The sequence below is a fragment of the Alligator sinensis genome, unplaced genomic scaffold (genome assembly GCF_000455745.1).
Source record: "Alligator sinensis unplaced genomic scaffold, ASM45574v1 scaffold607_1, whole genome shotgun sequence".
In the NCBI taxonomy this organism is placed as follows: Eukaryota; Metazoa; Chordata; order Crocodylia; family Alligatoridae; genus Alligator; species Alligator sinensis.
The window spans coordinates 1,628,639-1,655,996 of record NW_005841935.1 but is presented as its reverse complement, the minus strand read 5'-3'; the positions used below and the strand labels follow the sequence as shown (position 1 = coordinate 1,655,996).

Genomic DNA, 27,358 nt, shown 5'->3' with positions numbered 1-27,358 from the left:
TTTCCAGCTTCTGTCCAGCAAATACTTATCTACCTTTGTTGTCTAGTCAACAATGTATGACTCTTACCAGTATTTCTGCCAGTTCTTCTTCTTCACACTCATTTGGTTCTTTCCCAAGTATCTCTTGTGTTGGCTACAAAGATGACATATATGTTATTCTCACTGTTGACTCTAATCCCTGTGAAGGCTACATGGCATTAGGAAATTCAGTTGTGAGCAGCTTTTAACTTCCAAATCCATTTTCTTTTCTGAGCCTTGCTTCCATTACTGTCTTTAAAGGGCAATTCTCCATTATAAAACAGCTCCAAAAGTGGCATTGATGCCTATACTTACTGTCTCTTTTTATCACCTCCACATGTAATTTTGCATAGTTTGCAAATGGAAAGATTGTGAGTCTTCCACACTCACCCTGACCAAGCTGGGTTCTCTCTCCCATGTGTCATCCCAAGCCACAGGGGTTTGGCAGGATAAACTAAAACTTATAACCACCCCATTGTCATTAGATTATTTTCTTGGTAATATCTCTGTAAACCCTTCTGTTACTAATGGGCTGCAGCAGTGTTTTAAGGGCTGTATTAGCCCTGAAGGGATCTTTTTGATGATGCACAGAATGGAAAGAACCCAGTTTAACACTCCAAACCTAGGATGAATCTCTAGATAGTCTAACACTGAAATGCAAGTGACTAACATTACGCATTAACAACGTTTTGGTTTACTTTCTCACCTTTCTACACCCTTGACAGCTGCCTTCCCTCCTTGGAGCTGTTTGCAACATAGTGTCAAAGGGAAAACTATGTGCAGGCAATAACTGCTACACAGCAAGACCCTTCTCTCTGTGCAGAAGTCCTGAAAGCTCTCAGGGAAAAGTCACTGGAGTTTGCCCCCTCTTGAAAGCCATGCACCTCAAGGCAGAAGGGAATATGGGCCCATTCCAAGGAAGACTGTTAAGTTACTTTAGAATGCAAGCTCAGATTTGGTGGGTGCTTTAGAATGCATGTGGTAAAATAAAACACGCCTGGGATGAAAAGAGCTATGTGGAGCAGTTTTTGAGGATGGGATATACTGTTAGACTGGGATAAGTTTAGACTTCAACAGTAAACCATTAAGCTTAGCTTCAATACCAAGATTTCCTGAATTTCATCCTTGCTGCATTTCACATGGTAGAGCACCATGTCTTGAGCAATGTCTTTTCGGTTCTCTAGCTTGTTCATCTTGTCATATGTGTCAGTGTTAAGCACAGACCAGCCCAGGAACTGCGTCAAGGACTTAAAAAGGAGAGAAAAAAGGAAACAATGAAGTAGCTGAACTCTTCCTTCCCTCCCACTGCCCTCAAAAGCATAAAGATATCTCCAGAGATGTAACATGATGGCTAAACTCCCTGGGTGACAGTGACACACAGGCGTGGCAGTGCACCCAGTAGCTGGTCCAGAAATGCAGACTCTTCTATTTTTGTATTGCTGACCCCCATTCTCTGCACCAGGGGCTCTGCCTCTCCCCACCACCATTGTTATGCTATTGGACATCTCAATTACTGCTACTGCCATATTTCTAGGCAACAGTTAGATACTAATGTAATGGCACTATGGGATCTGATCCCACATGCACATGGTAGAACATTAAGTTTTTGGGATCAGGGATAAAATTTGTCAAATCCCAGTCACACAAATGCTGGCACAGTGCTTCACCTTGTTGGAATGGGTAGAACTCGGATGGTGATCCTGACAAGTTGAAAGCCATTCATGGTGCATCCCACTGGCATCCCCAAGCAGCACCTCTAAACCCATATGCCAGGAAGCCCAGACATTAAATGTAGAACATCTTTGTAGCGGTTTTGCCATTTTATGGCAAAATAAATTGGTTGAACTTGTGGTATTTTACCATTTATTGCATGATTAACATGTTAACTGTGTGATAAAAGTAGCATCTTCCAGGGGCTAAGGAGAACATACTTGAGAACCATAACATTTCTCTTATTTATATGTTACAAAAACCTGTAATGGTGAGTGTAAAAACAAGATCTGTCCTCAGTGTGCTTCCAACCTTTTCAAATGAACTGGGTATGCAGGGTCAACAAAGTTGCAATAGTCACAGAAAGTTATGAAATTCTATACCACCCTCCCCAAGTACCAGAGGGTCCTCTTCATCCTTATTGGTTTTTTTGTGATTCAATCTTGAAGTTTAGCTGATAATGGATTACAAAAGTAGATGTATTAATCAGTTTTCAGGAACTTGAGGAGGGTGGAATAGAAACTCACTTAAGTGCCTAAATTGACTTTAAATGCCCCATAAGCGGAATAGAATCTGGTCCCTACCTCCTCTCCAGCAGTCCTTATTCTAGTAAAAGTAATTTTATTTTTAGCATTTGGAGCCAATGAGTCTTTAATGTTCTCTGATATTTCTTAGCGCCAATGCTTTAGGTCAGTGGTGTTCAACCTGTAGGCTTTCCACTGTTGTAGGAAGGTTCAGTTGCTGACTTCAGCAGTTTTATTTTCGCTAGGTCTGAATTTAGGCCATTTTATGAATCATACTTGAAGTATCCTCCAACCCCCTACAACTTCATTCTTACTCTTTTACTCTCACTCACATAGTGGAAATGGCACCTGACTGTTTGCTGCTGGACAGAAGAATGCCAGAATTAGATGCTATAAACACCTCATGCCTAATAGCCGGGCATGAAACACATATTCTTACAATAGTGTCAATGTATTCTGGAATGTCTGTCCAATTGTATTTTCTGAAAATTGTTTCTGTTACTGGGATGGGTTAGATAGTAAGGTTCCAAATGACTTCACTAAAATGTTTGAGTGTACAGGAGCTAGATGGTGGTGCCAATGTTTTTAGAAGCAAAATAGACTATTAGGGCATCTTTATACATGCTCCAGAGGTGGGGGAGGGGAGGGTGGCACTTTAATTAGAGAGGCTCCAACACCGTCCCACGCTTCAAAATGGTGGCAGGGGCACTTTACCTAAAGCTTATTTGAGGAGCTCATTCTGAAATGCAGGGATGCTAATTAGCCCATGTTAGAGCAGACATCTGGCATGTGTATAGGTGCCCTTAAAGCCGAGATTACCTAGATCCACTTGGACCTAAGAAAATGATTCTTTGAATTTTCACATCTAACTAACACATACCTACAAAATACTACACAGTTGCAAAATGTCATAGGCCACACATGCTACTGTGCATGCTTTCAACAATAGTTAATTGTCATTTAGGCAATGACCATTGGGCATAAATTGCTTTCAATGTCAGAGAATAATTATACCTCCATGAGAGTTTCATCTTGTTCATCAAATGGCTTCCCATCTTTTCTGTTGTAAAATGTGACAACACCAACAATTTCTTCTTTTTTGTTAACTATTGGCATGGATAGAACATTTTTGATAGTCCATCCCGATTCATCTAGAGGACCTTCCTTGAAGCAACAGCAAGCAGAAAAATGTTGAACACACAAATTGTATTTTTAATGCATAAAATCTTTTTTTTTATTTTAAAGCAGATTCACTATTGCTACAAATTAAAGGGCATTGCATGTATAATACTGAATTTCAATTATATGTTTGGAAGCACTGAGGAATTCTTAATAAGTATGAGAGCTTTTACAGTACCTGAAATTTAAACATTTCATCTGCAGCAGCATTCATAATGTTGCAGATCTAGAAGATGACAAAAACATTTTCAAACTTGAGTTAAAACAATTAACCTGTTCTGCTTGGTGGTTTAGTTCAAGCAGTTAAAGCTTCAATTCTACAAAGCAAGCATTAACTCAGCTTCACTTCTGAAACTGTTTATGTAATTTGAGTTAAATACTTACATAACCACTTTCAGCTACATATGTTGGGAGTCCAGTAACAAGAGCCCAGTGATCTGCTGTGGGATTTCTGCATGAAACAAAAAGGTGGAAGGAAGATTCTGAATGTACATTTATGTATAGGTTGCAGAAATTTTTGTGGAGGTGAAATGTATCTAACTAATCATGCAGCAGACACTGGCACGGCTAATTTTTAGACATGCAGTTAGTTCTGTTGTTTTCCAAGGCTTTCTTTATGTGAGCAAGGACTGACTCACGCAACCAAAAGCTTACCAGATTAGCCTTTCACTACCAACAAACATGGCAATAAATGAACTAGAAGATTCAAACCAAGGATTCCATAGAATATTGCAATTTCTAATTATTCTGTTTTATGTAAAAAAGCATAATGACATAAGACACTGGACTGGGAATGTGGCTGGTGTCTCTCAACTTAAGTATACACAGATAAAAGAGTGAGAAGGCAAACATGATAGGCCTAAGTCTGCATGCCTTGCTCGAGCTAGGCTTTGCATGCTGCTTTACAAAACATGGTCATAAATGGGATAAAAATGGATTAAATAAATGGATTAAAAGAGCCCTAGTGATAGGTGGGCACATCTACACGAGATGTTTACTGTGCAGTTGCCTAATTAACTGGGCAGTAAACATCTCAGCGTCTACATACGTGTCCCTATTAGGGTGCACAAAACTAATAAACTCTGCAACAGGGTAATACTTGTAAATACAAGTATTTACAAGTATTTACAAGTATTACTCTGCTGCAAAGTTCTTTTGTGTGCAGCAGCGTACATAGAGACAGCTACGGAGGGGCTGGCTGGGACACAAGGGTGCTTCAGTGAGGGGGTTGCCTGCTGGCTATCCCTGTACTGAAGCCCCCTTGTGCCCCAGCCAGCCCCTCCACAGCACACTGAACCCAGTTGGAGCATCCCTGGGCTGGCAGGCTGACCCCCAGAGCCTCTGCCAGCTGCTGCAACCTGGCTCAATGTGCTGCCATACAGGCACATGTGTAAACTACGTGCTCAGGAGCTTCCCCAGAGCAATAAACTGCAGAGCAATAAGCTCTGCAGTTTATTGCTGTGCATTAATGACATGTGTAGATGCTCCCTGTGAGGATCTTTTTGTGTCAGATGCTGTGCAAGAACAGGACAAAAAGATGGACCATGTCCCAAAGTGCTTCTAATCTAAATACTGACACATGCTCAGCCCTGCTATTCAGTGGACACTTGTTCTGTCAAGTAAAAATTGGTTAGAATACAGAAGTGATAGAAATAGCCATAGGTACAGCGTACCAAAGTTTAATCTACTCACGGGATAACTTTGATGTCTTCCTTTCCATGTAAGATATAATCAATGACCTTGTAAAATATTATTTCCTATAAATGAAAAAAATAGTGGTTAAAGTTCCTGAAGAGAGAATAAACGATCAGTGGGGAGTGGGTTTCTAGTCAACTACTTACTCTGCCATCAGGAGTCCGGGGTCCTGTATAAGCTGGAACTTCACCTAATAGAACTGGCCACAAATCGAAAAATTCCTGTTTATTAAAAAATAACAATTTTAGTGCAGGAAAAAGAGTGTTCCCTGCATCAGACCACCAAATACCCAATGATTTTCCATTGGTCTTCCACCTCTTCGGTGCTCTTTAAGTTAAATGTAAACTATGTTACAAAAACATTCTCCTTGCCCAGCCAGTTCCAGTCCCTGCTCTCTTGGATCCCTACCCCTTCACTAGAACCCAGTACAAGTTTCTCTTCTTTCTCTCTCCCCATGTTCTTAGCATGCCTTTTGCATTTTGTTTTTTTGGCTTCGTGCAAACAGGACTAATAATCCTGTTGCTTTCCTAGTTGGTAACCTAACTAGGTGAGCAGGGCATCAGCTCAGATGCCAATTTAAAAGGGGCACCAGAATGGCAGCCTCTGGGGAGCCCGTGCTGCAACAGCAGCAGTCTGCACTGCCAAGCACCTGCAGCAGCCCCTGTGCAAAGAGGTAAGCACTTGGAAGGCTCCCTTCTGCCCCCTCTAGCCCAGGGCACCAAATTCCCTAGTTATACCTCTATGCGGAACTGATTTGTATCACTACTACTAAGGCAAAGCTTAGTCCCAGAGATTGCCCCACCTCTGTTTAGCAGCAGCCCAGAGAAACCGACTGTATTAATATAACATGTGAATGCTTACCTTCTTTTTGGTCATATCCAGGAGGCCCACAGAGTATCTGTCACAGTTCAAATAGGCTCTCACTGTGTAAAAGGCTTTGTGGAACTGTCTCTCAATATCTGTCAGTTCCTCAAACACCTTGTTAGCTGACCACAACAGCACCTACAGAATAAAAATGAAACCTGAAGATAGTGTTCCCTGGGAAACTCACTGTACTTGGAAAAATAAGTAAATAATACTCTGATATCACCAACTTCGAAATAAAAGAGTATACTTGTCCAAAGAGCCTGAAAACGTTGCTGACTTAAGCTCTATTACCAGGGCAGAATATTTTACTGACCTCATTAGGAGCAGAGCCAGACCAGCTCTAAGTACTTTGTAAAATCCCTCCTTACACTGCATAATGCAATAGTTCTATAATCTTAAACACAGAAGTTACCTGGTTAAAATTAAGCTGAGGAGAGCAAGCATCTGTTCTGTAAGTAACTTGCAGTGACATATCTCATGAAAAAAATGTTAAAAGAACATCAGGGTACCTGGTGACCATCTATAAACTCACTAGGGGGGACCAGAAGGGTTTGGGGGAGCCCATGTTTCCCCTAGCACCCACCGGGATAACAAGGAATAACGGACACAAGTTGTTGGAGAGTAGGTTTAGATCAGATATCTGTCAGAACTACTTCACAGTCAGGGTGGCTAGGATCTGGAAACGACTTCCAAGGGAAGTGGTGCTGGCTCCTACCCTGGGGGTCTTTAAGAAGAGGCTTGATGCCTACCTGTCTGGGGTCATTTGAGCCCAGTTTTCCTCCTGCCCAGGCAGGGGGTCGGACTTGAAGATCTGCAAGGTCCCTTCCAACCCTACTTCTATGATTCTATGATCAGGAAGATTTTAACCCCAGAATAACTGAGTGCTGGTAGTCCTGTAGTTAGGGCACTTGTCTGGAATACAAGAGAATGAGGTTCAAATCCTCTCTCTGAATGGGACATAGCAGGGGCTTGAACTTTGGCCCTAGATGAGGATGGATTCATTGCTTTCTGCTCTTGAGTGGAAGCTCTACCTTTGTCGAAGCTAGTTCATACTTTCCTGCAAAAAAGTGTGGTTTCATTGAACCACGGCATTCCAACAAGAAGACACTTTGAGGAAAAATGCTCCAGCAGTTCTAGTCAGCTGTCTATCTTACATTAATGAAGGGAATGAGGGATCAGCATCTAAAACACACCAGTACAGCCAAGATTAAGGTACTTAACTTGAAGCACACAAGTTGTCCTTCTGGCATTAGGGGTGTGTCTACACTTCACTCTCCCACTAGCCTGGCTCTTGGAAGCGGTGTAGTCACAGCTGTGCAGAGGCTGCAACTCCAAAGCATGTAGGCAGAAGTATAAAAGAGATCTCCTGTGTCCCGACTCTTACTATGGCAGGGAACTCGTTGCATAATCCCTTACGTAAACCTATTGAGTTCTGTGTTAGAAGTGAGGGGTGCATATATATGAGACATTTATTGTGCAGTTGACTAATCAGCTGTACAGTAAAGATCACATGCATACACGTGCTCCCCTACTAGGCCAGAGTAGATTCATTTACTCCACAGCAGGATAGTTCCTGTAAATACAAGTACTATCCTGCTGCTGAGTGAAACCTCCTTAGCAGCGCACATGTAGATGCTGCCCTGGCTGACTGGAACACGAGAGTGCTTCAGTGCAGGGGCTGCCTGCTAGCTGGCCCTGTGCTGAAGCACCCTTATGCCCCAGCTAGCCCCTCCACAGCATGTTGAGCCAGGAGGAGCAGACCTGGGGTGGCAGGCTGACCCCCTGGGCCCTCCGCCAACTGGGGCTGCTGCCACCCAGCTCAATGTGCTGCACTCCTGGGTGCATGTGCTGATGCGGCACCTGGGAGCAATAAACTCCAGCGCAATAAGCTCTGGAATTCATTCATGCACCCTAACAGTGTGTGTAGATGCCTTTGGGTAGGGTTTTTTGGTCCCATTTCTATTGGTAGGCTGCCCCAAGAGGCATTTCATGCTTGACTGCTAAACCACCAGACCAAACCCAACAAAACAAACACGGCTGAACTCTGCTCCGGCAATTTTGGTCTCCATGTCTCAAAAAGGCTGTAATGGATTTAAAAAAGAAATACAAAAGGACAAGAAAGATTATCAGGAGTATGGAGCAGCTTTTATACCAGAAAAGACTGAAAAGTCTGGAACTCTCCAGACTGGAAAGGAAGAGGCAGAGAGGGCACGTGACAGAGGTCTATAAGATCATGAAAGATGTGGCCAAAATGAACTGGGAACAGTTATTCACCAAGTACCAGAATACTAGAAGTGGAAGGCATATGTCACAGATACATGTCACTAAAGTAGACTGGCTAAGAATCTAAACTGCAAACCTGTGGGAGATGCAGCCCTGAAATGGGAAGAGGAAGCAATTATTGGACTTTGTCCTGTTTTCTTACCTGGCCTCTTCGTGTCTCACAATTGTGAAGGTAACTCAAATGATAAATTTTCAGGTTTAGGGAGGCAAAATTCAGATACTTCAGGAAAAGCTGCAAAAGTAAACCATAAGCATTGTGTTAAACATGTCTATGGCCATGTGTGTGTGAGAGATTTTTTTCTAGCACCCCAGGCAGCTACAATCCAGTATACAACTAGTGTAAATACTGTATTTGCTCACATCCCACACCAATCTTTTCCCAAAAAATCAGCCCCCAAAATTGGGGTGTGTGTTTTAAGTAGAGAAACTAATTTTTGCCCTGAATAGAAGTATTTTTTGAATCTTGATCCACAGTGCAGCAGCAGTGGCATCACAGGTAGCTGAGGGAGTGAATTAATTTAATGGCTCATTGTTATTCACTCCACAGGTGTTAAGAGTTGTCTCTCCCTTTTAATGATGTTGATGTTCCACTAATCAAGCTAACCTTTCTTAAGGCAATCTTGCTGTCTGCTAGCTGCTTCTGGTCTCTCTTCTATTTTCACAGCCCTGGAGTTTCTTTAGCTCTTTTCAAAATCACAGATCCACCAATGGAGACTAGTCTTCAGCAGCAGTGAGGGTTTCAGATTTTAGTTAAGCAGGAAAGGGAGAGAGAGTCACGTAAAGATTAGGCTCTGTCCCTGTTCTACACAACCATAACTCTGGAAAAATCTTTTTCTTTATTCTGCCTTTCAAAAAGTTGGTGTGTATTTTATTCCAGGGAATGTTGTATGCAACAAAATATGATATGTTGCCTTCCACTGGGGTAAGATGAGGCTGATGCCACTGTGACTTGCCTTGAAGTTTGACTCAGATAAGCCTGTTTTGCAACAGGGCAATGTTTCCTAGTGGGCAAATGGCACTAACGTGCGTACACAAGTGCAAATATCCCCAGTGTAGAGAAGTCTACAGTATGTAGTTAGAGGCAAGTGCATTACAGAAACTGACCACACTTAGTCTTTTTACACTTACTGCTTCATCAGCATCAGAGAAGTTTGTGTCATCTGTTTTATTGACAGCCATGATCACAGCAACTACATCTTTGCCGTTCATGATGGGTGTTGCAAGGATGCACTTTGTAGTAAATTCTGTGAGTTCATCAACAAATGTACTGAATTGCGCACACTGTTCAAAAAAGAATTTCCAAATGAAGCATCATTCAAATTGTTAGCAAGCAAGAAAACGAGGCAAGAAAAACTGCTGACCACATACTTTTGGATGGGCTAAGGGAATAACATTGGTCTATGAAGAAAGCAAAACATGGTGAAACATGGAATCATCTGGAATGCACTAATATGCATTTCCCTCCACTTCTTTCTGTTGTTTCTAATGATCTCACCAGTGAGAGAGAGATTCCTGACATATGACAAAGGTAAAGGCTGCTGGAACCTGTAACACCTTTCCAAGAATATCCTTCTAAGATGCAATCACTGTAAGGTCCTTTGACTTCAATATTCTCTTCTCTGTCGTGCACTACAACTCCCATGGAGTTCCCCGTGAGTTAGACTGACTTTGGGATATGTTCCTGAGGCAGGCCCTCTGCATCCTTGTGTGGGAAACTTTGGACTTAGGGTTTAGGAACAGAGGGGATTTGAGGTACTATGCTCTTATCACTGAAAGCTGAGGTGCATGGGTGGGGGATGAACTGAACTATGTTTCTCTCTACAGTGTACTAGCTGGAAAAACTGAACTTATGTAGAAGGGGAAATAATCTGTCACTGTTCTAAGGCAGGCTTGAATTAGTACCTCTGGGAACCAGGAAGAGGAATTGTGGTTTTGGTCCTGGGACTAAACTGTATCACTGTGGGGCAAGACTATGTATGCCAAGAAAAGACTTGTGTTTGTACAGACAGCCAGGGATCTCTAGAGCTCTTTGCCAACCTCTACCAATGACACATCTGCTCCCTCTCTTGTTGGTTAGTAGGGTTGCTAGGAAAGGGTAACATTGAGCTGGTGAGGGACCACCCAGGGTTTCTACTACACTAGGGGTATCTTCTTTTGCCCTTCCAGGACAGCTGTGCGTTCCCTGTGCTTGACTGCTGGAGCAACCAAAGGATCCTGGGCATTTGAAGTAAAAGAGAGAGGCCTGGTAATACCCTTTGAGGATGCTATTGCTTCCTAGATCCTAAGTAAAACTAGACAGAGAAGAGAAAGGATTCAAAAGAGCTGCTTGAGAGCATATCATCTAAATAATCCCCTCCTGGTCTCACCTTTTCTACTGCATACTCAGATGACCTTTCTGCCTTTTGGAAACTGCCATACCCTTTGGCTGACCTAAAATCCCCCTTTCCCTGATAGGTGAGCCCATAAACTGCAATGCAGTGTACCTGAGACCAAAAACAGGAGCTGTCAAGCTCTGACTAGTTCAATATGCTGCATCCAAACCAGTTGTGATTCACAAATGTACTACTGCAGCACATCAAGCTCACCACTGACTTTCTATGCGACACTACATCAAATGAGATATGGGAACCTGGATCTTTCAAGTTCTCAATGATACTTAGTGACCAGAAGGGCTCTTCTTCACCATCTGTGACCAGGACCTATCATGAATACTTACTGCTTGCAAGGAATGACCCCAGATAACAGTAACAACTGGAAAAGCTAGAACCAGGAGCTTTCTTCATATCAGGATCACTACTCTGAAACTTATTTGCTAGACTGTGAGTGATGACAAAATGTGACTCGCAAAATATAACCTGCTTCTGATGAAGCTTTTGCACAATAATGATTACAAAACAAAACCAACATTTAACATGGACCCTGTAAAGTAGGGAAATTTTGTTTAGGCACCTGGTTACTGCGGTGCTGAGGATAGGACGAACGAATAGACAGATGGTCTCACTTTTTTCAAGAGAACTATAGATGAAATAATCCCAGATATCATATTTGGGTCACATGGATTTTAGATTTATAACTCAGATTAGAGCAAGCGGATTGTAATTGCTGTAGTTTAGATTTAGTAGGGGTGATTCAACTAGCGTGCACAGTTGCTGAATACATTCAGGACTATAAAAGGCTATACAATTAAAACTCCTTGGTAACAGAAGTTTCTATTCAACAATACAGTGCATAATTTTTGTGGTGAATATATGGACATGGTTCATATTTCTGATTTAGATGGAGGTGTGTGGATATGCAAAGGAAACTGTCAAACTATCTATATATGTTTACACTCACACACCACGGGTACCTTTTCTTTTTGACTCATGAAAATACCTTTGAATGGGACTGCTTCTGCTTGCTCCAGTTGCAGAAATAGAAAACCATCCCCTGGTAGAAGATTATTTCTGCGCTTTTTTTAATATATGGGCTTCTGGTTTCTCTGCCAATTAGTCCATGTATATTGAGGCAGGATTGAATGCAGCACCTGCTCTTTTTTGTTATGCCAGACTACTACATAAGGAGAAGTAACCTTTTCTTTTTTCTGTTTTGATGCAGAATAAACTGAACTACAAAACATTGTTTTAACAGTCTGGCATAATTAATACACATCTTCAGTGTATATTAGTGAAATATTTCAATGCAATAGTATAAATAGGTTCTTGGTATTTTAACTAAGAATGACAAACATTTCTTTGGTTTCCGCCATAAAGTCATTAGAGTAAATGAGAGTTGTACGGTTTACACCTGTTTATCATTTTCCTCAACTCTACAAACATTCATAGAATCTTCCTTTAACTGAGCAAACCAATGGAAAACCTACCTCATGCATATTCTTGAGGTTCACTGTTTTCTTGGTTTGAGCCACATGCCCCACCACACCTATGTCCAAAGGATAGACAATTTCACAGTCTGGAGTCACGAAGCATTCCTCCAGTGTGCTTCCTTCTTGTACATTAAAAAGCCTGGTAGCCAACTCTGCTATGCCATTTCTCTGCCTGTACATAAAAAGACTGCAGCGGTCTGCATGGATGAGAGAGCTGATTCTTCTCAGGGTCTTGAAAACCACCTTCTCCATGTTGATGCTTTCCTGCATGTCTTGGATTAATTCAAACAGGATATCACTTTCATTTTCACTTGTTTTCATGTTTTTATCAAAGTACTGCTGGGCAAAACTAGGGTTACTATCAAGAAACTTCTCCACCTCATCCTCGCTCAGACTCATGGTGGATGTCCCTCTTAGGTCCCGTGCTATGTGATATCCCAGGAATGGTGTCTGTCCAAGGATTGTTCTTCCGTTGATACGGTCCCTAAAGATTCATACTATGCAATCTGGTGCTCTAAAGCGCTGCTTCTGGGATGGCCAGGAGTGAGCCAACGGTGAGCAGAGTGATTGTCATCAAGAGAGTATTCCTTAAGAGCGTTGAAGGTGAGTCCGTGGGAGGACAGGTTTTCTCAAGCAAACAGATTAGATAACTTGCGCTAAAGCTGCAAGTCCATTTTCTCCTCCCTTATCTTGATGGGGTAACAAAAGTGAAGTCCTAGGATATTTAGATCCCCTGTGCTTTTTCTTGACAGTCAGTGAAGATGTATCCTTCTGGCTGAAAAGATGATATTGAGCACCAGAAACAGAACTCCCCCCGCTCCAAACATTGAAATAAGCTCTTTAAAGTCTAATTAAATATATACTGCTTATGTCTAATCCCTTGCTAGCAAGGTGAGTATCTTATTATTCCTGCTCTCAGATCATCTGAGAAACATGCTTCAATGAATGTTACATGTGTCCATCTATTTAGCTTAAATAAAAGGATTGTTACAACAAGTCAATACCCTTTGTTAACTGTCTACTGTAAGTTTATCTACTGAAGTGGTTATTGACAGATGAGCCTAAAGAGGACTGGTGGTTTGGTTCACATGTAATAAGTACCCAAGGGATCTGGATTAGTTCCCAACTGCATGAACCAGTTGGTACTAAAAGTAAATGGCAAATCTGGTCCACTCTACCTAAGAAATATATCATGGGCCAGTTCCTACTACATTTTTTGATATCTAAGTAAAACTAAGATGCCTACTGATGAGATCCTATTCCAGCTATTAGGCATCAAAGTTATACTTAGACATCTAAGGACTTTAATCCACCTTATTTGAGTCCCTGAAACCCCATTAGCACAAAAAGTGGGTGGGTCCTCCTCACTATTTTTTGTCTTACAGCTAACATGAATGTGCCTTACATGAGTAGGCAACTTAGTGATTTTCAGATACTTGAGCTGGGTGGAAGAGACACTGAAGTGCCAGGATGCATAGGGTCTGACTCAGTGTCTTGCTGGAGGTGGAAGCAGATATGACTCCGAGAACAGACTTTCTTCTTGGGCAGTGGGTAGCGGGCAGCGGAGTCCCCCAGGGCTCCGTCCTTGGTCCCGCACTGTTCAATTTCTTTATCAGCGATTTGGACGACGGGATGAAAAGCAACCTGTTTAAATTTGCTGATGATACCAAAATTTGGGGTGAGGTGGGCACACTAGTAGGGAGGGAAAGACTGCAGCAAGACCTGGATAGGTTGCAGGGGTGGGCTAACAAAAACAGGATGCGTTTCAATACTGACAAGTGCAGGGGGCTGCACTTGGGCAGTAGTAACCAGCAGCACACTTATAAGATGGGAAACTCCCTTCTTGAGAGCATGGATGCAGAAAAGGATCTTGGAGTCATCATTGACTCCAAGCTGAACATGGGCCGACAATGCGAGGTCACAGTCAACAGGGCTAACCGGACCTTATTGTGCATCCACAGGTGCATCTCAAGTAGGGCCAAGGAGGTGATCCTCCCCCTCTATGCAACACTGGTCAGGTCACAGCTGGAGTACTGTGTCCAGTTCTGGGCACCCCACTTCAAGAGGGATGTGGACAACATCGAGAGGGTCCAGAGAAGGGCCACCCGCATGATCCGGGGACAGCAGGGCAGACCCTACAGTGAGAGGCTATGGGACCTGAACCTGTTCAGCCTTCACAAGAGAAGGCTGAGGGGGGACCTGGTGACTGTCTATAAACTCACTAGGGGGGACCAGAAGGGTTTGGGGGAGACCTTGTTTCCCCTAGCGCCTCCCGGGATAACAAGGAATAACGGCCACAAGTTGTTGGAGAGTAGGTTTAGATTAGACATCCAGAAGAACTACTTCACAGTTAGGGAGGCTAGGATCTGGAACCAACTTCCAAGGGAAGTGGTGCTGGCTCCTACCCTGGGGGTCTTTAAGAAGAGGCTTGATGCCTACCTGGCTGGGGTCATTTGAGCCCAGTTTTCCTCTTGCCCAGGCAGGGGGTCGGACCTGAAGATCTACAAGGTCCCTTCTGACCCTACTTCTATGATTGTATGATTCTTGTGCTAGGGGACTTCCATGTCTTCTCCTGCTCACAGGCAGCTGCTGTTGAAATGGACATGCACAAATTCCAGCATAGGTTTGGTTTGGATTGGATATGGATTGTGCTGGATAATTAATTTTAAATGCTTTGTTGGTTCCTAACTACTACTCTGTCCAAGCAAAGCAAGCATCTCTGTAGATGTGTTATGGACACTGTAGACAAGATTTCTAGGTTTCAGGTGTGTCTTCATGGCTGTTTGCAGGAAAAATCACAAGGGTCTGAGACTGTGATGAGGCCTATTCATTCTCTTGTTTCAATGATCAGAAGAATTAAAAGTTACTCCACACTGGCTGCACATACAGAAAGGGTCTACAGCTCCTTATTACCATTCTGAGATGCTGTGGATGAAGAAAGAGTATGCATTTTAAGTTCATGTGGAAACTATAGGTTTGAATCAGGCAATGTGCTGTACAAACACTATGACTGTGCTGTTTAGTTCTCTGCAGATTCTTGGATTAATTTACAAGGGAGGGCACCTCCATGGTCTTCAAATACTTTCCAACAGCATGAAGTGACAAGACTAATGGCAGCCCTGCCCTGTGTGCTTCATTTCATCTCATGCCTTCCCCAAGGGGAGAATTGTGTCTGCAGTCCAGTGTCCCTTGTGGGGATATGGTGTAAGAGGGAGTGGGGGGGTCACAGGTAGGTCCCACAGCATTTTTATGTTGGAGAAAGCAGTCTGAGCACCTCCAACATGGAGCAGACAGCAATGAGGACTGTGGTAGTCTTAAGTTTATGTTGGGCTGAGCCTTGAGAAAACACCATTTAGGTTTAGGTTAGAGATCAGAAGGCAATATTTTACAGTTAGGGTGGCCAACATCTGGAACCAACTTCCCAGGGAAGTGGTCCTCGCCCCTACCTTGGGCAAATTCAAGAGGAGGTTGGACAATCACCTGTCTGGGGTCTTGTGAACCCAGCATTCATTCCTGCCTGTGGCAGGAGGTCAGGCTAGATGATCTGTTCAGGTCCCTCCTGACCCTAGCTACTATGAAACTATGAAACCATCTCCTGCACCTTTTGCTTAAACCAGAAGGTTTTGTTGTACCAGAGGAGCAGAATTATCTACCTCAGTCTTCAGCCCAGAGCTGATAACAACTTTTTCATTATGCTGGCCCCAAGCTACTGAGCATTGGGATGGCACCACCAAGCTACTGAGCATCGACTCAGTTTGAGGGGAAGCCAGTGTAAAAAGGATCTCCCTTTTACACTGTAGTGTAGTAGCCATCATCACTGGCTACTACAGGTAGAACGTACCTGTAGTAGCCAGTGATGATGAGATGTAGTGCAGTGTACTGTACCAACTGGGCAGGCACACAAGTGGCAGAGCTTGAGCCCCAGAAGTGCTTGGATGGCACTGGTGGTGGTGTCCAGGTACACGTGATCAGCATCCCTGCCAGGGTCCATGTGGCAACACGGGGCCCAGGCGGCAGCAGCATGGTGCCACGGGGCTGGAGATGCTAGGCCAGGAGGCTGCACTGCATAGGGGGGCTACCAGGGCTAAGACTGACCTGGGCCAGGTAGCAATTGTTGCAGCGGCAAAACAGGGCAACCAGGGTGTCCATCCAGAGCCCAGGGCACTGAACGTTGCTCCTGGGGGTGGAGCAGCCATGGCATGGTGGGCAGAGGTTCCTTAACAGAACTGCAGTGTGCTGGCATAGTGCTCTGCAGGCTGCTCTGGGCTGGGAAGGCAGGTGACCACGGAGCAGGGCTGCCTTTTCAAGTTGGCTGCTGGCTGCAGGCAGCTGCAGCCACAAGCTCCCGCTCCCCCTGACTGCTGCAGGGGGTGGGTACATGGCCAGAGAGGGTGGGAGCAGACTGCTGCCAGGAGCAGCAAATGTGCTTCCAAATCCCCACATGTGTAGATGCCTGCCCAGGGTAGGTTTACTCCAGAGTTTTGCAATATATTTATTTCTCCATTAATTGATTCTGCCCTCCACCCAGGCCAAGCTGGATTCTGCTGTGGCCAGAGCACTTGCAATCAAGTTCTAGCCTTAACCACCTTAATTGAAAATGGCTTTCAGAAAAGCCTGTAAACTAGTGTTACATTCCTTAATTTAACAGCAGCATACGATACTGTCTGGCATACCAGTCTTCTGGTGAAAATATCAGGAATTCTGCCACATCGGTTGGCCAGGTGTTGACCACGTAGTAATAGTTTGACTAGATGAGCGGCCCAAACTAGCTCTTGGAGACTTCAAACCAATGGCCTCCCTCAGGGGCCAGTACTGGCACCTCTTCATTTCAACCTGTACATTAATGACCTGCCTATGACCAGCTCACAAAAATTTGTTTATGCTGATGACATTGCCTTTGCTACCCAAGCCCATGCCTTTTCAAATGTGGAACTAACACTTGACAGTGCCATGAGACTGATGTCAGAGTACTGCCTAAAATGGTGCCTTAAACCAAATACCTCAGACTGTCTCTAGTGTTTTCCATCTGCATAGTGCCAGTGCTAATCGTGATCTCACCATCACCTTAAACGGTCAGCCTCTCAAATTCAAAACCCAGCCAGTTTTATCATCTTGGAGTCAGCCTTGACTGGACTTTAACTTATAAATCACATCTCCAGAAGACCACTTTAAAAAAAAATCAAAACAAGGAATAACCTACTTGCCAAATCTGCAGGCTCCACTCGAGGTCCCAATGCCTTCATGTTATGTTCACCTGCCCTCACACTGTGCTATTCAGTTGCAGAATTTTTGGCGCCTGTATGGGCTCATTCATTGCACAGCAAACCTCCATGCGTAAATACATTAAATTTAGTACCTGCAATATGAGGTACTTAAGAAATGCATGTTAGGCTGCCTTAATGTGCAGTAACAAGTATGCACAGGTTTTTAAAGTAATGCTTAATGTGCAGTAGCCTATTTTATTGTGCATTAGTGTACTTACATGTTTTTTTACATGATGCTTTAATGCACAGCAAAATAGGCTACTGTGCATTAAAGCACATGTGTAGATACCTCCGCCCCACCCACCCCATCTCAGACCTCAGCTCCTCAGTCTCAGCTGCTACTCAAACTTTTGGCCCTCTCAGCCCTAGTCCATTTCTGGGCCCCTAGCCCCTCCTAGGTGTCAGCTCCTCCAAGGCTTCAGCCTTTCCATGCAAGACTCAAAACACAGAGTGCTCCAGGCACCCTATTGTGTAGCCTCTAAAACATCCCTGTAGCCACTATCCCATCATCCTATTAGATTAGACACAAACATCAGTAAACTACTGTCAACTAAAAATGCCTAAACCATCAGTCTCAGCCCTTAAGTGGCTACAAAAGTTTTATCCCAATGTTCTAGCCCCCTCACAGCCTTTAGGAGACCTCAGCCTACATTTTCTTTTTCCTCACAGCACAGAAGCAAACACTCTTCTCTCCCCCAAACTCTGAACCCTTCTGCTATTGCTGCATTGGGAGCCAGGGTTTTTACCCCTGGGCTCCACTCCTCCTTGATCAGATACCTTCCTGATCTGCCACAGGTGTGCCTCCTTGGCTTCCTGGGCTGTCTGCTTTTGTCTGCTGTTGCTTGCTTAGCTGGGCTACATTAGCTTCTCCACTACTAGCCCAGGGTTTTTGCCCTACTGTCCTACTGCCATACAGCTAGCTCCTCTGTAGTCACTAGTCAGCTGCCTCTGGCTGCTTATTGCCAGGGTTTTTTTCTGTTTAAAAACCCCACATTCACTGATAAAAAATCCCAAATTCTCTGATTTAAACCCTCCAAAACTGCACTTTTCCATGATTAAAGTGAAATGCCACTATATATATATATATATATGTTTCAGTTGAACACAATGTTTTATGGATATATTTACAATTTTAAAGCACTTTAGAAGCCTGCCTGTGCCTCAATCATTATAATAAAATAAATTCTAAAAACCTATATAATTTGGTGTTTGATTTTTGGTTTTTTATCACAGAAAATCAGAGCTCCCCCTATTCCCTGCACTCACCAGGATGCGGGTCCAGCTGCTTCGTGGTACTGAGCCACTCTGATATGCTGGTACCCTGCCCCTGCCCATGCTGTTGCACCTCACTCCCAAGCTAGTCTCCCCAGCCTTGCTGATGTCCCTCATTCTCGATCTGTAGCCTCCTGTCCCTGCCGGTGCCCCTCACTCTCAGCCCACAGCCCCCTGGCCCCTCCCAGCTGCTGGAGGGGTCCCAGCTGCTGGAGGGGGCCCCCGCTACCAGGACTATGGGACCAGGGGGCAGATGGCGGGGCAGGGGGGGCAGGGAGCATCTGGGCTGTCTGCTAAGGGCTTGGGGCTCCCACCCTCCTGTCTTCTCCCTCGGGGCCTCCACAGCCCAGCAGGAGGGACCCAGTGTGGATGGATGGAGAGGTTTGGTACTGCCATCGCCATTGCCAGGATCCCCGCACCAGCTGTGCTGCCATGGTGAAGCATCCCCTGCCCACCCATCAGCAGTGGGAGTGGTGGTTCCCAGGCAGGCAGGGGACACCTTACCATGATGGTGTGGCTAGCACCATGGTTCCTGGTGGTGGTGCCAGTAGTGGCAGTATGAAGCCTCTTCACCCTCCCATGCTGAGTCTTGCTTGCTGGGCTCTGGAGGCCCCTGGAAGGAGGAGGGCAGCCCGCATCCTCCCCCGCCCCATACACAAATCTGTGGGGAGGACATGCGCCCCCACACTCCCTTTCCCGGGTGTGTGTGCAGTGGTGGGAAGCCGGCGCCCCCCCCTCCCCCCCAGGAGGAGCCACCTATGGTTCTGTCCTGCTTCCCCAGCTGGGCCCTGTAGCCATGCATTTCCACCCTGGCACCAGGCACCGCCCCAGCTAGGCAGAGCCCCCAGCCTCAGCCCCACACCGGCCTCACTCCTTCCCTCACCATGGGGGCACGTGGAACCCTGTATCCTGCTGCCCCCAGCCCCAAGCAGCCCCTTGCTCCCTGTTAAAGGACACAATACATTTTCCAGTAGGCAAGAGATTTTTATAAAGGGGACAATGATTAATTGTACTTCTTCAAGTACATTGGGAGCAAGAAGAGGGCACCAGGCAATGTAGGGCCCCTACAAGACATGAATGGTAATCTTGTGGCTATGCCAGACAAGAAAACTGATATTTTTAACAGTTTCTTTGCCTTTGTTTTCTTGAACAGGGACCGGGATATCCCACTGGGATATCCCACCTACCAGAGGTAGGGACAATCTTGGGGCTAGCTGTGTCAGGCCTTCAGTCAGTGCAGATGTAGTGAGGGATCTTCTGGAAGGGCTAGACATTTTTAAATCTGCAGGTCCAGATGCCCTCCACCCAAGGCCGTTGAGGGAGCTGACAGGGTCATTGCGGAGCCCTTGGCCCGGCTGTATGAGCATTAGCTGTCATCTGGCCAGGTGCAGGGGGATTGGAAACTGGCTAATGTGGTCCCAATTTTCAAGAAAGGGAGGAAGGAAGATCCAAGTACCGATAGGCCTGTAAGCCTCACCTCGATGCTCGGGAAGATCTTGGAGAGAATCATCAAGGAGCACATCTGTGGGGGACCTGCAGGGGAGATCATGCTCAGGGGCAACCAGCATGGCTTCACCAAAGGCAGGTCCTGCCTGACCAACCTGATTGCCTTTTATGACCAAGTAACTAAATCCTTGGATGATGGTGTCGCCATGGACGTAGTCTTTCTAGACTTTAAGAAGGCCTTTGACACTGTCTCTCACCCCATCCTCATCAATAAATTAAGTGACTGTGGCATTGATGCCTGCACAGTTGGATGGGTAAAAAATTGGCTGATGGGACGCACCCAGAGAGTAGTGGTGGACGGGTTGTACTCAACCTGGCGAGATGTGAGCAGTGAGGTACCCCAGGGCTCGGTCATCGGGCCTGCACTGTTTAACATCTTCATCAGCGACTTGAACGAGAGGGTGGAAAGCACACTGTCCAAGTTTGCTGATGACACTAAGATGTGGGATCAACAGCAAATAGGCAGAGCCCTTTTCTCCCCAGCACCACCTGTGGTGACGAGGAACAATGGTAATAAGCTGATGGAGAATAGGTTTAGGTTAGAGATCAGAAGGCAATATTTTACAGTTAGGGTGGCCAAAATCTGGAACCAACTTCCCAGGGAAGTGGTCCTCGCCCCTACCTTGGGCAAATTCAAGAGGAGGTTGAATGATCATCTGTCTGGGGTCTTGTGAACCCAGCATTCATTCCTGCCTGTGGTAGGGGGTCAGGCTAGATGATCTGTTCGGGTCCCTCCTGACCCTAGCTACCATGAAACTATGAAACTACTTTGTGGCTACTCTGCCCTGCTTTCTGCCTGTCTTCAGACTTCAGATTGACAAAGCTATGTTCCCCTCACTGCAGGAAGTTCAAGAAGAAAGTAGCTTAATTTGCAGGAAAGGTGGTTTAGGTTTGATAGCAAAAATGTTCTAACTCTTAGTGTGGTAAAACATTGGAACAGACTACATAGGGATGTTGTGGAATCTCCTTGGTCGAAGGTTCTCAATATCAGGTTAGCCATATGTCTGCTGGGGATGATCAAGGTCAGGGGTAGGCAACGTTTTTTGGTCAGAGTGCAGCAAAAAACCACAATGTCTACCTTGTAAGGTGCTGGACTGCTGACACACCAGAAAAACAAAACCGGGGTGGAGGATACATGACAGGACACACTGCATATTAATATAGATAATAATCATTTTTATGGTAAACACCAGGTTTTCTAAAAATTCTAAACCTGGTGACAATAAATACAACTTCATATACTGCCTTTGTTCTTGTGTATTCTTTTTTGTTAAGCATGTTGTGATGAAAGAGGGAAGAAAGAGGGAAGAGAGAGGGAAGAAGGAGAAGAGTGGGAGGAGGGAGGGCAGAGAGAGGGAGGCAGGAAGAGAGATGAGGGAAGAGAAAGGGAGAAAGGGAGAGAGAAGTGAGAGGGAGAGAAGAGCAGGGAGAAGCAGGCATGGTGGAGGAGGCACCATGGGCAGGCTGGCCTGGCCAGGCCCTTGGGAGGGCGGCAGCTGGAGGATAGCAGGGCTGACAGGGACTGGGGTTGCCCCGGGGCTCCGCAGACTTAGGGCCCAGTGGGGGGCCCAGCCTATCCCGTGCAGCTCCGTGGGGATGAGGCACAGCTGCCCTGGCCAGGACGGGACGCTGCCTGGCCAGAGTAGGATGCCAGGCTCAGTGGCTCTCGGCTCGACCACTGTGTGTGCTGGGCACAGCACGAGTGGAGTGGAGTCCCCTGGGCCATGGTGGGTGACCCCCGAGGCTCTGGGAACAGCCACTGCAGGTGGCGCTCAGGGCCAAGCCATCCAGGAGCCTGCAGCACAGTGCCCCAGCCCTGGCCCTGGCCCGTGGAGGGGAGCTGCAGGTGGACCAGGCCAGGGGATGGGCAAGCTGGGTCAGCTGCGGCGGCAGGGAACGGGGGGTCCCGCAGCCAGGCCCATTCACTGGGGGTGGCTCTGCCCCACTCACACTGTGCCCAGCGTGCAGGGAGGCCGAGCCCAGAGCCAGAAGCCCCCTGAGCCCGGTGTCCTGCCCCGCCCAGGCAGCATCCCTTCGCAGGCAGGGTGGCTGTGGCCCATCCCCGCAGAACTGCATGGGCCGGGCCAGGACCCACCTCGGGTCCCACCTTCAGGGACCCAGCTGGGCTGGGAGGCGTGGCCCGGGGCAGGGGGCGGGGCCAGCAGAACACAGCGTCCCTGTCTGTGTTCTCCTGACCCCGCCCCCATTGTCTGCCGCAGGGCTGGGACCTGTGGCTGGTTGGGAGAGCTCAGAGCAGCAATTAAAAAAAACCAAATGATTTCCTTGCACGCCTCCTGGTGTGCTGGAGAAAATGTCTCCATGTGCCACTAAGGGACACCGATGCCAGGGGTTGCAGTTCCCTGATCTAGGTCAGCAGTTCTTCACCTTTTTAGACTTGAGTCACCCCTTGTTAGACTCAAGAAATGTATCAGAAAATGCCAGCTCTTAGCTTTCAATCGGTTTTTGACTACGGAAAAATAATAGAGCAATTCTTTTGTTGCAGTGAATTCAAAAAGACCCCAATGGAACAGGATGTTTTTAGCACTATGGTTTCCTATTTGAAATCTCTGGATTTATCTTGTGCACACCAAACAGTGCTAACATTGCATAGCATCCTGGAACACCCCTGGAAGGACCTCAGGACACCCTGATTGAGACTCACTAGTCTAGGTGTATTTGATCATGCTTCAGAGCAGCGAGTTAGACTCTTCAAGTAATTTCCAGCCCTTTCTTTCTATGATTCCACAAGCGATCACATGAGAGGCAGCATGCAGAGTATGCAGTTCCTGTGCAGGATTTAATTTAAGGTGACAGGTTTTCCTTGTGTCCTACTACAAAGTTAATTACCAATATAGTAACACTGGAAAAATAAGAAATGTGGAAGCAGATACCATTTTAAACCAACAATAGGCCCCTCAGAGAGTAGAGCTTGTGTCTTGAGGACCACTTGAGTAAAAGACTTACAATTTGTACTGCTACCTATCCTGATCTCCACAGTAAAATGATCATTTTTAGCAGATCTGACAAGGTTTTTTTAAAAAGGAATGACAGCCAAAACTTTTGTTGTAACTTTAATTCTGGAGTAGGTAGCTGTTCCCCATTAAGACTCTTGCAGATTAAACCCTATGATGTTTGGGCTGCTTTTGAAGGCCTTGTTGCCAGAAGAGGGGAAACAAGATGAAATATTTGGAAACAGCTGCCGTGTCTCCAAGGTTCTGCTGAAGCATAGCACTCTTTTCTTCCAGGTCTAGCATTGCCACTTCTAGCGGTTTCCCCCCTGAGGCAAGTCTGCCACCCTCCACAGTTAACCAAGGCATAAGATGTTGTTGCTGTTAGAAACCCTGCTTTCAGATTACTTTGTGGGCCTGAGTCCAAGAGGGATGCTACAGAAAGGGTCATAGCAGAGGTTTGGAAAATACCAGTCAGCTCTGAAGATCTTTTGTTTCTCCTTTCACAGGAGCAGCATCTTCCTAGCATTCCTCCTAATCAACATGTTAAGATAATAGATAGATATGGCCACAGTTGAATTTCTGCAGCTCAGTCATATACCAGTTACTGGGATAACAGGATTGCAGCTTATCTGATTTGTAAGCAATATTCTTGAGCTGCTTGCTTTTATACATGTATAATGCTACCAGGTTCAAGGCTCTCATGGACCTGTTAGTACCAAATGAGTGTTTAGGCTTGCTGTGCCCTGAGGTAATGTCTTTTGTGACAGTAGCATCTCCTGTTTTTTTCCTGCTGCATTTTGTGTCTTTGGTGTTTGTTTTTTTAAATGGGCAGGCAACATTTAAAAGGTTAGGACTTTGTATAAGGGCGCCAACAGCACAGCATAGACAAATATCCCTTCCATTTCTTAGTGTCTGTAGACACATGGGGAGGCTGCTCCAACACACTGTAAGTAGTGCACTCCAGCACCCTCCGTGTCTCATGTATCAGCATCTCCACACCTGCACAAGCTTTAATTAAAGCGCCCCTGTTGCCATTTTGAAGTACGGTGATACCAATACAGATACACAAGATGCTATGGGCACTTTAATTAAAGCAGCTCTCAGACCCGCTCTAATTAAAGCACTCCACCCCCCCACCCCCACTCCCAATCCCCCTGGAGCACGTGGAAAAATGCCCTTAGAGCAGCAGTTCCCAAACTCTGACAAGCTGAGTACCACCAATTTAAAATGATACAGCCTTAAGTACCACCAGCAAATTTTTCATACGCATAGGTAATAGACTGTGTATAAAAACAACATCAAAACATTTAGTAATCATAAACCATCGATTCATAGATTGTTAGGGGCTGGAAGGGACCTGCTGACTTATAAATGTCTAGCTTTTCTAGTTGGTTATGCACCAGCTCATCATCAACAGTGGGAAGGCTGCCATTCCCACCATGCCCCATGTGAGCCTTATCTCGCATGTTTTTCCCCTTGGTCCGGTGAAAAACCTAAGCAAAGTGGGCATTCAGGAGTTCGGTTTTCTCCTGGGTGTCAGTTACCAGTTGTCCTAAGGTATTCAGCAGGGGTCCCATGCTTCCATTTGTTTTCCTTCTGCTCCCTACATAACTAAAGAAGGACTTCTTATTGTCCTGGACTCCCATTGCTAACTTAAATTCAGTCATCGCCTTAGCTTTCCTAATGTTCTCCCTACATGTGAGGACCACTGTCATATAGTCCTCCTTAAGGACTATCCCTAGTTTCCATTGTGTGTATGCCTCTTTTTTTTTTCAAGAGGACCATGATATCCCTATTGAGCCAAGAGGGCTTGAGAGCCCTTCTGCTGCCTCCTCATGGGAATGGTCTTTTGTGCTTCAAGGATCGTGTCCTTGAGGAAAAACCATTCTTCGTGTACTCCATTTGCCTTCAGCCCCTGGTCCCACATCGCCTCCCCTACTAATTCCTTGTGACTGTTGAAATTAGCATTTTTGAAGTCCAGAACTTCAATCCTGGTAGTTGGTTTGTCTACCTTGCGGCGGACAGTGAACATGATGATCTCATGGTTGCTGTCACCCAGGCTACCCTGAATGTTCAAGTTACTCACCAGATAGTCTCCTCTGGCCAAGATCAAGTCTAGGAGAGCATTGCCTCTGGTTGGCCCTTGCACAGCAGGTCCTGATGATCTCCACCCCAGAGGGCTAAGGGAATTATCAGAGGTCACTATGGGACCCCTGGCATGGCTTTACAAGCACTCATGGTGCTCCAGCATTGTGCCAGAGGACTGGAAAAGGGCCAATGTGGTTCCCATTTTCAAAAAAGGGGGGAAGAAGGACCCAGGAAACTATAGGCCAGTTAGTCTTACCTCGGTCCTGGGTAAGATTTTTGAGAGAATTATCCTGGTGCATGTCCGCGAGGGACCAGCAGGGGAGATTATGCTTGGGGCAACCAACATGGGTTCATTAGAGGCAGGTTCTGTCAGACCAACCTGGTGGCCTTCTATGACCAGGTCACAAAATCCTTAGATGCAGGGGTAGCAGTGGACTTAGTATTTCTGGACTTTAGGAAGGCCTTCGACACTGTTTCTCACCCCATTCTCATTAAAAAACTAGGAAACTATGGCATCGATACCTACACAGTCAGATGGGCCACTAGTTGGCTGGAGGGCCGCACCCAGAGAGTGGTAGTGGACGGGTCTTATTCAACCTGGAGGGATGTGGGCAGTGGGGTTCCGCAGGGCTCGGTCCTCGGACCCGCGCTGTTCAACATCTTCATCAGCAACTTGGACGAGGGGGTAAAAAGCACCCTGTTCAAATTCGCAGATGACACTAAGATGTGGGGAGAAGTGGGCACACTAGAAGGGAAGAATAGGCTGCAATAAGACATGGACAGGTTACAGGGGTGGGCGGATGAGAACAGGATGGGTTTCAACACTGACAAGTGCAAGGTAATGCACCTGGGGGGGAAGAACCAGCAGCATACCTACAGGCTGGGTAACTCCCTTCTCATCAGTGCAGAGGCAGAAAAGGATCTTGAAGTCATTATTAATGCCAAAATGAACATGGCCCAACAGACGCGGTCAGGAAGGCCAACCGTACCTTATCATGCATCCACAGGTGCATCTCAAGCAGGTCCAAGGAGGTGATCCTCCCCCTCTATGTGACACTGGTCAGGCTGCAGTTGGAGTACTGCATACAGTTCTGGACGCCGCACTTCAGGAGGGATGTGGACAACATGGAGAGGGCCCAGAGGAGGGCCACTTGCATGATCAGGGGGCAGCAGGGCAGACCCTACGAGGAGAGGCTAAGGGACCTGAACCTGTTCAGCCTCCACAAGAGAAGGCTGAGGGGGGATCTAGTGGCCATTTACAAACAAGTCAGAGGGGACCAGCAGGCATTGGAAGAGTCCCTGTTCCCCCGAGCACTACCAGGAGTGACTAGAAATAACGGTCACAAGCTGGCAGAGGGTAGATTCAGGCTAGACATCAGGAGGCGTTACTTCACAGTCAGGGCGGCTAGGATCTGGAACCAACTTCCGAGAGAAGTGGTGCTGGCTCCTACTCTGGGGGTCTTTAAAAGGAGGCTGGATGAACACCTTGCTGGGGATTTTTGACCCCAGTACTCTTTCCTGCCATGGGAGCGGGGTCAGACTTGATGATATACTCAGGTCCCTTCCAACCCTACCAACTATGAAACTGTGAAACTTCCTGGGTCAGAAAGAGCTCATCAATACAGTTTATGAAGCTACGTGACCAATCTGACCTACCCAAGAGTTCCTCCCAATCTATGTCCAAGTAATTGAAGTCACCCATGACAGCCATGCTCCCTTGCACACGTAGCCTCTGCAGTTCTCAAAAGAACTCCAGATCAAACTCCTCCCCTGGTTTGGTGGCATGTAGTAAATGCCTACAGTTAGGTCACTCTCACCACGCCTCTCCCTCCTCTCCCCGCAAAGTTTGACTCAGAGGGTTTCAAGCTGCTTATCTTTGGAGCCAATGTCAGCCTCCAGAGAGGTCTAAATGCTCCCTCACATAGAGAGCTACACCTCTGCCTTTTTTCCCTATTCGGTCCCTTCTGTGCAGTGTGTAGCCCTCTATGGCTACATTCCAGTCATGTGAGGAGTCCCACCAGGTCTCCATAATCCCTACAAGGTCATATTGCCCACTAAAGAATAGGAGGACTCCTCCTGCTTGTTCCCCATGCTCCTGGCATTAGTGTATAGGCACCCGAGTCCCCCAACTGACAC

General features: G+C 46.0%; 1 protein-coding gene across 2 annotated transcripts in view; it reads right to left on the bottom strand.

The window, feature by feature from the left end:
- Positions 1 to 12,540, bottom strand: part of PDE6B (phosphodiesterase 6B) — a 35,500-nt gene extending 22,960 nt beyond the window's left edge. For both annotated transcript variants that reach the window (XM_006019666.2, XM_006019667.2), the window contains exons 1-11: positions 12,139 to 12,540; positions 9,405 to 9,557; positions 8,419 to 8,508; positions 5,988 to 6,128; positions 5,273 to 5,347; positions 5,124 to 5,188; positions 3,816 to 3,882; positions 3,610 to 3,657; positions 3,267 to 3,416; positions 1,122 to 1,265; positions 68 to 133 (exon numbers count right to left, since the gene is read on the bottom strand). In XM_006019666.2, coding sequence (XP_006019728.1) covers positions 68 to 133; positions 1,122 to 1,265; positions 3,267 to 3,416; positions 3,610 to 3,657; positions 3,816 to 3,882; positions 5,124 to 5,188; positions 5,273 to 5,347; positions 5,988 to 6,128; positions 8,419 to 8,508; positions 9,405 to 9,557; positions 12,139 to 12,540 — 1,401 coding nt within the window. The remainder of the gene's footprint in view (positions 1 to 67; positions 134 to 1,121; positions 1,266 to 3,266; positions 3,417 to 3,609; positions 3,658 to 3,815; positions 3,883 to 5,123; positions 5,189 to 5,272; positions 5,348 to 5,987; positions 6,129 to 8,418; positions 8,509 to 9,404; positions 9,558 to 12,138) is intronic.
- Between the last annotated feature and the right edge of the window lie 14,818 nt (positions 12,541 to 27,358).